Source organism: Sardina pilchardus, chromosome 16, assembly GCF_963854185.1.
Source record: "Sardina pilchardus chromosome 16, fSarPil1.1, whole genome shotgun sequence".
Lineage (NCBI taxonomy): Eukaryota > Metazoa > Chordata > Actinopteri > Clupeiformes > Clupeidae > Sardina > Sardina pilchardus.
The window spans coordinates 30,371,527-30,385,642 of NC_085009.1; the positions used below are offsets into that span (position 1 = coordinate 30,371,527).

Here is a 14,116-nt window from a genome sequence, read left to right on the forward strand (position 1 = left end):
TGTGGACCATGCGTTTTGAAGCAAAGCATAGCTACTTCAAAAAAGTTGTGCATGACACTAGAAACTTCAAGAATATCCTTCTGACACTTGGAACGAAACACCAAGAAATGCTGGCATACTACTCAGATCGTGGTGACCTTTTCAGTCAGGCAATTTACGTAGAGAAGGCTGAACCTTTTTCAACCTGTGACTTGGAGGCACCTCTTAGGTCAGCCGTTGAAAACAAATTTCCAAACACAAACTCTGTCTCAGTCTCTAGTGATGTGTGTGTGGATGGGATCAGTTACAGGTCAGGTTTGATCCTTTCAGCGGGATATTTGAGTGGCTTGCCTGAATTTTATAAGATTATGAAATGTGTTGTGATTCAGAAAGCTGTGTCATTTCTTTGTAAGAAAGTCACATCGTGGTACACCAAGCATTTGAGGTCTTACATTATTGAGGAAAGCCGATATGGGGAGATGTGTGTCATTGACCCTGACATGCTGAATGACTTCCATCCATTGGTGGCATATACAGTTGGAGGTTGTGTTGTTGTCACTCCAAAGGCTTTTTTATTGCATTAATGGTAAGTGAAAAACATTGCAATGTATGTTTTAAGTGTTCTAAATAGTTTTTATTCTGTACATGATTTGCCTCCACCCATAGCACATATGGTAGACTTGGGATTACATACATATCACAGTACATTCCTCCCTTTTTTGCATATATTGTATTATATGTATGCTATATTGACAAAAGTAGTAAAAGGTTTAGGAGGGTGTTAATGGGAATTCTTCACCATTCTTTCAGAAACACATTTGTACTGGCTCTCAGGCTCCATTCTAATTTATCCCAAAGGTGTTCTATTGGGTTGCGATCAGGACTCTGTGCAGGCCAGTCAAGTTCATCCACACCAAACTCTGTCATCCATGTCTTTATGGACCTTACTTTGTGCACTGGTGCACATTCATGTTGGAACAGGAAGGAGCCATCCCCAAATTCCATGCTCCCAACTTTGTGGCAACAGTTTGGAGATGCCCCCTCCCTATTCCAACATGACTGCACAAAGCAAGGTCCATGAAGACATAGATTAGAGTTTGGTGTGGATGAAATTGACTGGCCTGCACAGAGTCCTGATCGCAACCCAATAGAACACCTTTGGGATGAATTAGAGCAGAAATGTGTGCCCACTTATGTGAGATACTGTAATTAATCCTTAAATTGTTGTGCATTTTATCTCCTCAGAATGCTGTTGCGGGTGTGCATATCCTCAGACAACATTCGGCGGGTCAACCTTCCTTGTCTGCCAGAATCTGTGGATCAACTGAAGGATATTCTCAGAGAGATGCTTGGACTGACAGAACAATTTTCTTTGCAATTTGAAGATCCAGAGTTTGGCAATGCTCTTTGTAATTTACACAGCATAGATGAGTTGCCTGCAGACAAAGCAATCCTAAAAGTTGTGTGGGACAACACAGCCTCTGATGATACTCAGACACCTGCATCAGATCTGTCCGATACAAATTCGGTGTCATCACTTGACACAGCAAGCACATCTAGTCATGAGAATTTAAGTTCTCCAAACTTTTACAAAAGACTCAAAACAGCCAAAAACTTGCCATTACCAGGATCAATTGAAATTCCCAAATTCCCCCTTGATGTTGAACTTCGTCTCAAAAAAGGCAACGAGATATACAGGCAGACCAAAACTCCCATTGTCCCCCCAAGAGAAATGAAATCTGCCATTTGTACTGCGTTAGTTGAATCAATATTTGAATCTGGTTGCTACCCAGAAAAGCAAGATATGAAGTTTTATGCTGCAGCACTAGTAGAAAAGCACCCATGTCTCACAGAAGATGGTCCTGGGAGCGGGTATGATGGATGGCTTGTAAGCCTTTGGTTTAAAGTTGGGAACTATCGGAGTAAGTTGCGTAAAGCAGGACATGCAGAAGTGAGCGTGAACAAAAGACAACAAGAAGAAGGGTTTCGCCTCAAGAAAGCAAGAAGAGCAGAGACAAACTTTTTACCACCCCATCCCGAAGGCCAATCTGATGAGACCCTTGAGGACTTAAGACTGCAAATAATTAAAGAAACCGAAAAGAAGAAGTTTGATAGCACCTTTGTTAAAGAAACAATGGCTCTAACCTTTTCCCTCCGACGTCAAGAGGTGGTTGACATCCAGCCTCTGGTTACCGTATTGAGAGACAGATGGCCTGCTCTGTTCTTCAAAGATGAGGTCAGAATCTATTTACTATGTCTTTCCATCTATTTGGTTGTTTAACTTCAACTGTTAATCTGTCTTTGAAACTTTTGTCCATTAACTTAAACATTCTGTCCCATTGTTTTAACAGATTTGCCGGGAATTCTACCGGATTACCAACATAGACCTCATGGTAACATTCCAGTCATCGCTTGAAAAATTTACTCCAGCACTACTGAAGTATTACCGGAAGAAGAAGGAGCTGACTGCACTGCTTGCTCCTCTAGACGACCAGGTAATTTGTGTACATACACTGCATCCGTTTTTTTTAAATAGTATTACTCTACATGACTGCAATAGATTTTTTAAAATACAGAAATCTTGGCCTGTCTTCTCAAGTCTAGAGTCAACACAGACATCCACTAGACTAGAGCATTTCAGGGCATGGATTCATATGACTGCACCAGGATTATTCCGCAGCTATTCAGTTTTTGTTGATTGTGTATAAATCTATTTTACAATTGACATCCAGGGGAAAAATACACTATATTGCCAAAAGTATTGTGTCACTTGACTCACATATGAATTTAAGTAACATTCCATTCTTAATCCATAAGGTTTAATATGGTGTTGGTCCTCCCTTTGTAGCTATAACAGCTTCAACCTTTCCACAAGGTTTAGGAGTGTGTTTATGGGATTTTTTGACCATTTTTCCAGCAGATTATTGTTGACACACTGATGTTGGACGACGAGACTGGCTCTCAGTCACCGCTCTAATTCATCAGGTGTTCTATTGGGTTGAGGTCAGGACTCCGTGCAGGCCAGTCAAGTTCATCCACACCAAACTCTGTAATCCATGTCTTTATGGACCTTGCATGTTTCCAAAGTTCAGAGCATGGAATTGTCCAAAATCTCTTGGTAAATGCTGAAGAATTCAGAGTTCCATTCACTGGAACTAAGGGGCACGCCCAGTTCAGGGATGGCCCCTTCCTGTTCCAACATGACTGTGCACCAGTGCACAAAGCAAGATCCATAAAGACATGGATGACAGTTTGGTGTGGAAGAACTTGACTGGCCGGCACAGAGTCCTCCTGACCTCAACCCAATAGAACACCTTTGGGATGAATTAGAGCGGAGACTGAGAGCCAGTCTCCTTGTCCAACATCAGTGTGTGACCTCACAAATGCGCTTTTGAAAGAATGCCATTACATTTTGTTTTTTATCACAATACTCAGGTGTCAGACATTGTGGACCTTCGGAAAAGAGTTGCCTTGGAAGGACTACCTCTCGTCCTAAAAGAGGAGTCTGGATGCCTTTTTCGGAAATGTTTGGTAAGTGCTATTGTTCTTTCTCTGTTTTCCTCCCAGGCTTCCCTTCTATCCTCCTCTACAAAACCCTCATGTGGCACAAAAGGTTAAAAAGTCCAGGCTGCCATTGTGAGGTTCAAAAAAACAGCAATAGTAGTAAAATAGTAGTGTATAATTTGTCTGCCTGATAGATGAACTAGTCATGGTTTGTTTTGTGAAAAGCACCTGGGTAAATTGACCCTTCCAGAGCCACGTCTGTAAAACCACTCAGAGACTACACGGCCTGTGAGCCATTAAGGGCACTTTTTTGGATATGTGGCGCCCTAACCACGTAAAAACACAGTGCACTGTATAAACATGTTATCATTTGGAGCACGTATTGTTCTAACTGTAAAAAATGGCATATTGCGTGATATTTCCATAACCACAAGATAAACTTCACGGTGACAGCAAAAAGTTGTTAATAGATATTCAACAAGATGTCTAAAATAACACCTGTTTCATTTGTACTGGCCAGGAGGGACGAACGAAACAACACGCATGTTCGACTTCTGCTTAAATAACTCATGAACGGTTTTGTTCAGAGCTGAAAAAGCAACTGTGTTTGACAGAGAACAGATGTAGGTTGCTAGTGACAAAATATTAGCTTTCAGTGTATTATGATGTTTTTGTAAATGACATTTCATTCAAAAGTCCTGGTTCTCCTCCTATGTAATAGACGTGCAGGGTGAGAGTCCTATCAACATTAACTACGGAGGACTTCTGGAAGGGTCAATTGCACACTTGTCAGTGGCTGTGTCCATGCCATCGAGGAGGGCAGGGTATGTTTCAATGCATCATGGATAGTGCTTGACTGACCCTAGATTTTTCTTCTTTCTTTCTGCTTGGATTCTCAGGATACTGATGCAGAAGACGACATCTACACACGAGATGTGAAGATTGGCATCCTCACAGTGCTGGAGGATGATGTTGCTGCCAAGAAGTCGCTTCCTACGGTAATAAACATTGCAATCGTTCTGGAAGAGACTGTGGTCCTAGAGGACATTCAAGACATGCCATCCGCCGTTGCGTACCTCTTTGGGCTCATGTACGCCACAAATATGGAATACCCAAAGGACCTTTGCTACACGTTCGAGGTGATCCAGAGGGTATTTCTGGAACTTGATGCCCAGACCTGCTCATCCAGAACGCTTTCTCTTCGGCGTAAGTTGTACGAACTGTTAAGATAGGCGTGTGTGTGTGTGTGGACGGACGGACCTTCAGAGAATGTGAAACCTTGTGAATCCCAAGACACTGAAAGCACTTAAACACACAAATATTCTTTTATTTGTTTTTCTATGTTTGTTATTTGATAACTGCTCTGCTGAAATATGAATATAAAAAGTTTGGGCTCAAACTAAGTGCAGGCCGTTGAACTGTTCTGGTGAAGACATTGTTTTAGCCTACCACCTACTTTTCTCTGAAAGTACCATGTTTTTGGAGGTGGCTCCATTTTGTTTTCCTGATTGTGACCCCAAGACTCTGAGACAATCTATGTGGTTTTGAGTGAAGCGCTTTAGTTATTTGCCAGTATGTCTCTCTGTATTATGTCTTTCTCCATAATGGCTACACACTGACACACACACACACACGCACGCACTATACACAATACAGGCGCTTCATAGGGAGAAAGACATAATGCAGACTGACACACAGGCAAACACATACACACACGCACACCATACATTTACAAAATGCAACCATGCACGTACACACACACACGCACAATTTACAGATCTAGAAAATGCAGCTATTGGAGGCTAGCTGTGTTTGATAGTTCTGTATATTGTGTGTGTGTATGTGTGTATGTCATGGCTACATTGTGAATCCCAAGACACTGACAGCACTTAAACACACATAGATTATTTTATGTATTTTTATTTGAGAACTGCTCTCAGGTATGGACACATTTGGGCTCAAGTGCAGGCTGTTGAATTGTTTTAGCGAGTTGGCTCCATTTTGTTTTACTGATAGTGATAGTCTCAGAGTCTTGGGGTCACAATCTATGTGGTTTTGAGTGAAGCGAAGTTTACAGTTATTTGCCAGTATGTCTCTGTCCTTCACCATAATGGCTGATAGGGGAACACATGCACACACGCGCACTTACACATGATATACTGATCTGGAAAATGCAGCCATTGGAGGCTGGCAGCGTTTTTTAGATCTGTATATTTTATGTATGCCATGGTTACATAGTGAATCCCAAGACACTGAAAGCACTTAAACACAAATATTCTTTCATTTGTTTTTCTATGTTTGTTATTTGATAACTGCTCTGCTGAAATGTTAAAAGTTTGGGCTCAAACTATAAGTGCAGGCCATTTAACTGTTCTCTGGGTGAAGACATTGTTTTAGCTCCTACTTTTCTCTGTAAGTACCATGTTTTCGGAGGTGGCTCCATTTTGTTTTCCTGATTGTGACCCCAAGACTCTGAGACAATCTATGTGGTTTTGAGTGAAGTGCTTTAGTTATTTGCCAGTATGTCTCTCTGTATTATGTCTTTCTCCATAATGGCTACACACTGACACACACACACACACACGCACACACTATACACAATACAGGTGCTTCATAGGGAGAAAGACATAATGCAGACTGACACACAGGCAAACACATACACACACGCACACCATACATTTACAAAATGCAACCATGCACGTACACACACGCACGCACAATTTACAGATCTAGAAAATGCAGCTATTGGAGGCTAGCTGTGTTTGATAGTTCTGTATATTGTGTGTGTGTATGTGTGTATGTCATGGCTACATTGTGAATCCCAAGACACTGACAGCACTTAAACACACATAGATTATTTTATGTATTTTTATTTGAGAACTGCTCTCAGGTATGGACACATTTGGGCTCAAGTGCAGGCTGATTTTGTTCTAGCTTGTAGCTTTTCCTGAAAGCTCATGTTTTTGGAGGTGGCTCCATTTTTTGCTGTTTGTGATTCCAATACTTGTGCTCACAGCGTTATATCACTAAATAAAACATCTGTTGTGACTGATACGGTGTTCGACCTGATTTTATTAGTTGTACTAACTTAAGCTCCTCTTACTTCAAATATTGAGTTATTGCTACTTCTAAACTTAAGTTCCTCTTAACTTGAAATATTGAGTTCTAGCTACTTGTACCAACTTAAGCCCCTCTTACTTGAATTATTGAGTTTTTCCTAGCTCTACCAACTTAAGTCCCATTAACTTAACATTTCATGTTCTACTAGTTTAACTGTGTACTTACTTTATTAAGTCCTGCAAATTGAAATATGAAGTTCTGCACACTGCAGTTGAAATAACTGGAAAAAGTCAGTGAAATCGGTTGACTTTTAAATTTCAAGTTCAACTAACTTTTCTTTTTTTACAGTGCACCAAAATCTCGCTGATTGAGCCTGTTTGTGGAATTTTGTTCTTTTATAGAATGAAAAATGTTACCCTTCCCTGTCTTTACGCGAGTCCAGATCGTCATCGTCGACATTTGTCAGATCATATTCTCCAAGACCGAAGTCAGTGCCCAATTCACTTCTACTGTAGCCTGTGTCATGAGCAACAGGCAGATGCAAGACATAGGGTGCCTCTCATTAATCTTGTATACATCCTCCCTTCCTTCCTCAGTCGTCGTCGTCAATGATCTACATAAAGAATGATGGGGCGGCAACAATGGGATAGTCTATCCAGTGTTAGTTATAGATCAGTGGGAACGAGCCTCGAGCATCGAGGTGAGAGGTTAACCCTCTAACCGCCCGGGTTTTTTTTGGATTTTTGCATAAAAAATTCAAAAGGCCATGGCTTGAAAGTGGTCAGAGATAAAGTCCTACTGTAAATGTGAAAATCACTGACTATGAACTAAAGTTTATAAAGGGAGTAAATTTACTCATCTAATTTGCATATTATGACGTCACAGGATGGCAATAGCGTCAAATTATGCACATTTCAGTAAATACTGATTGCTGAACACATTTGAGCAGTTTTACTTTGATTTTTGTAATTTCTCCGACATAACAAACAAACAGGACCACAGCCACATGTAAACCAACAATAGTAAACTATTAGTATTACCTCAATCCCTATGTTACTATATAATAAAGTAGCCTGGTCAAATCAGTTCCTATCGCGGATGACTTTGTAGTTCTTCAGAGCCCTATTTTTACTAGACCTGCTGTCTGTACCATGTCAATTACAGACACTATCATCATGATTATCACTGGCACCAAGCACACCATGCTTATTTGAACCTTTTGGTCAACATTGCTGCAGGTAAACATTGACGTACACACGCAAAGACCCACCTCCATTCACAGACGCATCTTGACTGTCACTGCCAATGAACGACCGATCATAATCTCCAAAAGGCAGATATTCTCCTTCAGAATCAGAGTAGGTGAATGGCAGACCCAAGACTTCATAACACACAACTTTGTTTTTTAACATTTGCCGTTTTTCTGCTTCAATTTGTGCATAGCGATCGCGCATTTCACTTCCGCGTTATAAACAGGAAATGCGTCTTTTTTTTTTGTTTCTCGCGAGTAATACAGGCACTTCCTGAAAACTTTTTTACTCGAATTTGGGCTTGAATCGAAGCTCTGGATGTCTGCCAACTAGTGGTGGAGAGTACAAAGGCGATCTGTCACCCTACTCGGATCTACCGTCTGTTTTAATCAGTGATGTTGCTTGTCGCCGTACGGCGCCTTGGGCGGTTAGAGGGTTAAGAGGCACCCATAGTGTGTGAGATATCACCGCTTTATTCAATGGCCAATAGTTTAAACAATACATAAGTCTCCTCCACTAACCGCTTTGGCGGATGCATCTTCTCTCTTTCCCTCTCGCGTTAGGTGGCACATAGTCTGGCCGTTTGCTCTGAGTTCTTAAAGGAGCCACGACCATTTTACAAAGGTCCACAGTAGAGTCCGTGGTATCACGCTTTGTTGTGCTATCAGATTTTATAGTGCAAAATATTCATTAACACTCCATAATAAGGGTCCTTAATAAATAGCAAACTAGTCATTAACTAACCCTTTGTTAATATGTGTTAATTGTTACTAAAATATCTATTTGGCAAAAGTTAATGTTTTTTTGTCATCATTAATATTAGCAATATAACTAGTATGGGTCTCTCACACTGGAAATGAATGATCACAAGGTTCACAAAGGTCCTCGATAAGATAAAACAAAACAGGCAAAGCTGAAAGTTGTGCGAAAACTACACTAAAGGTGATGCTCATGTTCAGACAACAATAGATGACTAATTAATTAATTAATGATGAAAAACCATTAACTTGCGGCAAATAGCTATTTTAGTAACAATTAACAAACATTAACAAAGGGTTAGTTAATGACTAGTTTGCTATTCATTAAGGACCCTTATTATGGAGCGTTACCAAATATTCTAGTTCATCATTTGTTCAATTTAGATATGGACACAGTGCCAGTGTGGAGGCTTATTTTAGATTTTTTGTTTTGATAGTCATTATTGTCAATATTTATTTTAGGCTTATTGTAACAATCAGAGCAATTAAGAAAAGTCATTGCAATTTTATGCTAGTTATTTTGTGGGAGAATTATCAGTACTTGGTATCGGCAAGTACACAAATGTAAATACTCGTACTCGTATCAGTTTGGCAAAAATTGTCTAATCATTGTAGCAATAGTAGTAATAAGTATTGATGTTGCAAACAGCAGTTTGGTGGGTACGGGCAATGGGAAGAACACCGGGGCATAAGAGAGTGGGCATGTAGCCTCAATAGACTGATAAGGTTTTCTCCTACTTCTCTCTACAGCCTGGGTAAGTGCCTTATTGGAAAGGAAGGCTTCAGAGCTCTTGCATCAGCACTGAGATCAAACCCCTCACACATGAGAGAGCTGCAGCTGAGTGGGAATAAAGCAGGAGACTCAGGAATGAAGCATCTTTCTTCTCTTCTGGAGGATCCCAACTGCAAACTGGAGAAACTACAGTATCACAAGGCCAAGTACTGAGTTGCTATCACGCACACACACACACACGCACGCACGCACGCACGCACGCACGCACGCACACACACACACACACACGCACACCACTGAGTCAGTCCGTCAGTCACTCTCTCACTCACGTACAGTACACAATCACTCACACTATGACAAAACACACACACACACACACACACACACAAACACAAAGAGCATTGAACATTTGACATTAATGTTGATTGTCCAAAAGGAAATGAAGATGAAGTAGTTCTCCTACTTCTCTCTACAGTATTGGAGAGGAAGGCTTCAGAGCTCTTGCATCAGCACTGAGATCAAACCCCTCACACATGAGAGAGCTGCAGCTGAGTTGGAATATAGCAGGAGACTCAGGAGTGAAGCATCTTTCTTCTCTTCTGGAGGATCCCAACTGTAAACTGGAGAAACTATAGTGAGTATCACAAGACCAAATACTGAGTTGCTATCACACACACACACACACACACACACACACACACACACACACACACACACACACACACACACACACACACCACTGAGTCAGTCAGTCACTCTCTCACTCACTTACACAGTCACTCACACTATGAGAAAACACACACACACACACACACACACACACACACACACACACACACAAACACAAAGTGTATTGTAAATGTGACAGTAATGTTGATTGTCCAAAAGGAAATGAAGATGAAGTATTTCTCCTACTTCTCTCTACAGCCTGCATAACTGCAGTATTGGAGAGGAAGGTGTCATAGCTCTTGCATCAGCACTGAGATCAAACCCCTCACACATGAGAAAGCTGCAGCTGAGTCATAATGAAGCAGGAGACTCAGGAGTGAAGCATCTTTGTTCTCTTCTGGAGGATCCCAACTGTAAACTGGAGAAACTACAGTGAGTATCACAAGACCAAGTACTGAGTTGCTATCACACACACACACACACACACACACACACACCACTTAGTCAGTCAGTCACTCTCTCACTCACACACACACACACACACACACACACACACACACACACACACACAAAGTGCATTGTAAATTTGACAGTCACTCACCTGTAGAAATCACTCACACTATAACACGACACACACACACTCACACACACACACACACCACTGAGTCAGTCAGTCAGTCAGTCACTCTCTCACTCACTTAAGGCTGGCTTACATTGCACGATTTTGGCCTGTTTTAACAGTCGGCGACTAAATTTCCAAAATCGGGCGGAAATCTTGGGAGTTGTACTAGAATCTCGGCGCGCTCCCGTCATCTAAATTGTTTAGTGTAAGGTGCCAATCTTAGCGGTTTTAAGTCCGTCAGAGGCAGTCTTTTTCTAGTTTTGCCATTACGACAATATCAAACATGTTTGATATTATCGGAAGTCTTTTCAATCGTGGCTCTTGCAAATAGTGACGTGAACATTAAAAACCAATAGTAACCTCTTGCGAACACGAAACAGGAAGGGGCAAAATAGGCGACAGCTGTAGCCTATATGATTATTTGTTATTTAATTTCTTATAATTTATTAGTCGGCTGTTCTATGTGACAGAACAACTCTATATCTGTTAGTGATGTCACACATCAAACAATGCTGCAGAAACGTGAAAAAAATTACTTTGATATGAGCAGTGTTGGGCAAGTTACTTCTAAAACGTAATACATTATGTATTACTTGTTACTGTCATTTCAAAGTAATGTGTTACACTACAATATTACTGTCTCTGAATTGTAAAGCATTACACTACTACTGCATTACTTTTGAATTACTTTCATATAAACTTTAATATACATTATTATTATTATTATTTTATGTAGCTTATTATGCTTGATCCAGCTCAATCATAGGTAGAATTTTTTGAAACCGACAAAGGGTTTAAGTCTGATAAATTGCACTAGAGATACGGTAACTTTAGACCTAGGAGGGGAGGGAGTGTACGCTGGCGCGTTTTGGCTGCCGCTGCTCAAGTCGTTCAAGTCGCTCAACTACTGATTTTTTGATCGTATTTTAGCTTTAACTTTTATCCCTCACAAACTTTTAGAAGAACTCGGGACCTTACTTTGATTACAGCCCTCACTTGGATTGTTTATACCCATCAAGTTAGAAAAACTCTGGATTACTGCCCTTCGTTTGGATTGTTTACACAAATCAATATCTGACCAACCTGAAGCGCTTTTCCATCGTCTTCACGCACTTGACTGGAGTTGCTCCATGGTCTGGCTTGTTCTCCTATGTCTGTCTGCTGTCCATCTGTGGGACCCTTGCACGGGGCTTGTTAGCGGCGCAGGTCACGGAAGAGCGGGCCACCGATTAACTGGCTACTAGCGGGTTGTCGGTTGGCTGGGGGCTTCCTACTGGTGACGGTATCGCTAGCTGCCCGGGTCGCCCTGCCAGCATTGTTGGACCATTGGCGGTCGGGCTACCGGCTGACTGGCTACTAGCTAGCGGGTTTGCTGTTGGCTGGCTGCTAAGTGGTACCAACCTTGTTTGGCCAGCGGTTAGCGAGGCTAGGTGGCATCCGTCCTTGGTCGGCATGGCGTTAAGTTATTCCTTCTCACAACTCCATAACTTCAACCGCGTGTTCACTCCTGGACTTAACATCCCCATTGTAAATGAACTTGGACTTCTGCGTCGCACTCGGTTTACCCATCGTAGTACACGCAGAAACTTTGTTTACCACCTGCAGCCCGGACAGTGCATTCCTTCCATCTGGACGCCCGTCGCAAAACTGTCACGTCATCAGAGCGCTGCCACCCGGAGACCACTTATTTCTAAACTGGACGGAAAACGTGGAGTGGATCACAGCCTACTCCGGCCCCTACAGAGACATTCCCCCACCACCTCCCCAGCCCCATCCATTAAAATCGAGCTTTTTAATGCACAATCCCTTAATAATAAGGCATCTTTTATCCACGATCACATTTTACATGAAAAAATAGATTTCATGTGCCTAGTTGAGACCTGGCAACAACCAGAGGCTTACTCAAGTCTAAATGAAGCTTGCCCCCCTGGCTACACCTATCTCAGCAAGGCGCGCACCACAGGCCGTGGTGGTGGCCTTGCCGTAGTGCACCGGGAAGACTTTGAACTGTCCCTACCTGTTCATCTATCATTTGAATGCCTAGCGTTTAAATGCAAGCCGCCACATTCCCTCACAGTTCTCCTGATTTACCGCCCCCCCAAACCAAACCCAGCCTTCATCCCTGAAATACATGACCTCCTCACAACACTCTGCACAAGCCCAGGGAAAATCATCATACTTGGTGATTTCAACATTCATGTAAACAATACTCCATCCTATTCTGTAGCTGAACTCCTCAATCTCATTGACAGTCTCAACCTCACCCAACACGTCAATGTCCCAACACACTCCAAAGGCCACACCCTTGATTTAGTGATCACAAATTGCACCTCCATCAGCAATCTCTCTGTGCACGATCTGGGTGTTTCCGACCACAAGGCCATCTCAATGGAGCTACCCACCCTGTCCCCTCTCAACAAGCTCAGCAGACAAATCCATTTCAGGAACCTTAAAAACATCAACACAGGCATCCTGACTGCTGATCTCCAACATCTCTCCGCTGCCAACCCCTCTTCAGTCACTGAGTCTGTGGATCTCTACAACTCATCACTCGCCACTCTTCTGGACCATCACGCCCCACTCAAGCCTAGAACTGTCACCTTTGCACGCTCAGCCCCCTGGTACACTGGTGAGCTACGCTTGCTCAAAAGAACTGGCCGTGTCCTTGAACGCCGCTTCAAGGACTCTGGGCTTGCGGTCCACAAGCTAGCTTACCGGGAACATCAGAGGGCCTACAGCAAGTCCCTCAGCGATGCACGCTCACAGTTCTACTCCAACCTCATCAACAATAGCCCTGGTAACTCCAAGAAACTTTTCTCAACCATAAATCATCTCCTCAATCCCCAGACCCCCCTACACTCCGTTAATACGCAGGAGCGGTGCAACAGCTTCATCTCCTTCTTCAAAACAAAGGTAGACAACATCCGCTCCACTCTCTCCGGCCCCTCTACCTCCATGATCCCCCCTCCCTCTGCCCCCCCTGCATCTCCAGGCGATTCGGCAGGCCTTCAGTCCTCTCAGCTTCTCTGCTGCTTCACCAACATCACACAGCATGATACTGAAAACATCCTGAGACAGATGAAGCCCTCCACCTGTGCCCTGGACCCATTTCCCTCCACTCTCATAAAAAATCACTCTTCTGCAATAAGTCCCTTGATCACCAATATCATCAATCAGTCCCTCCAGTCCGGCCATGTCCCCACATCCTTGAAAACTGCTGTCATCAAGCCACTTCTCAAAAAGCCCACTCTTGACCCAGAACCACCTGCCAACTACCGCCCCATCTCCAATCTCCCTTTCCTTTCGAAAGTGTTGGAAAAGGTGGTCTCTGCTCAACTCCATAAACACCTCACCACAAACAACTTATATGAGAAGTTTCAGTCTGGTTTTCGCCCTGGCCACAGTACGGAAACTGCCCTGGTCAGGGTCACAAATGACCTGCTGCTGACAGCTGATGCTGGCTCTCCATCACTTCTCATCCTCCTTGACCTCACTGCAGCATTCGACACAGTTGACCACCACATCCTTCTACAACGCCTCC

General features: G+C 42.7%; 1 protein-coding gene across 10 annotated transcripts in view; it reads left to right on the forward strand.

The window, feature by feature from the left end:
• LOC134059982 (ribonuclease inhibitor-like) overlaps positions 1-14,116 on the forward strand; it is a 34,699-nt gene that overhangs the window by 4,915 nt on the left and 15,668 nt on the right. For 5 of the 10 annotated variants that reach the window (XR_009935102.1, XR_009935106.1, XR_009935103.1 and 2 more), the window contains exons 4-9: positions 1,225-2,215; positions 2,331-2,474; positions 3,415-3,510; positions 4,383-4,689; positions 9,302-9,918; positions 10,212-10,385. Coding sequence is in view for 3 of the 10 variants with exons in the window: in XM_062516554.1 (XP_062372538.1) it covers positions 9,375-9,490; positions 9,760-9,918; positions 10,212-10,385 (449 nt within the window). In the remaining 7 variants the exon portion in view is untranslated. Of the gene's footprint in view, positions 1-1,224; positions 2,216-2,330; positions 2,475-3,414; positions 3,511-4,003; positions 4,107-4,382; positions 4,690-9,301; positions 9,919-10,211; positions 10,386-14,116 lie in introns of all 10 variants that reach the window. The other 5 variants (XR_009935104.1, XR_009935108.1, XM_062516553.1 and 2 more) reach the window with 3 other exon arrangements.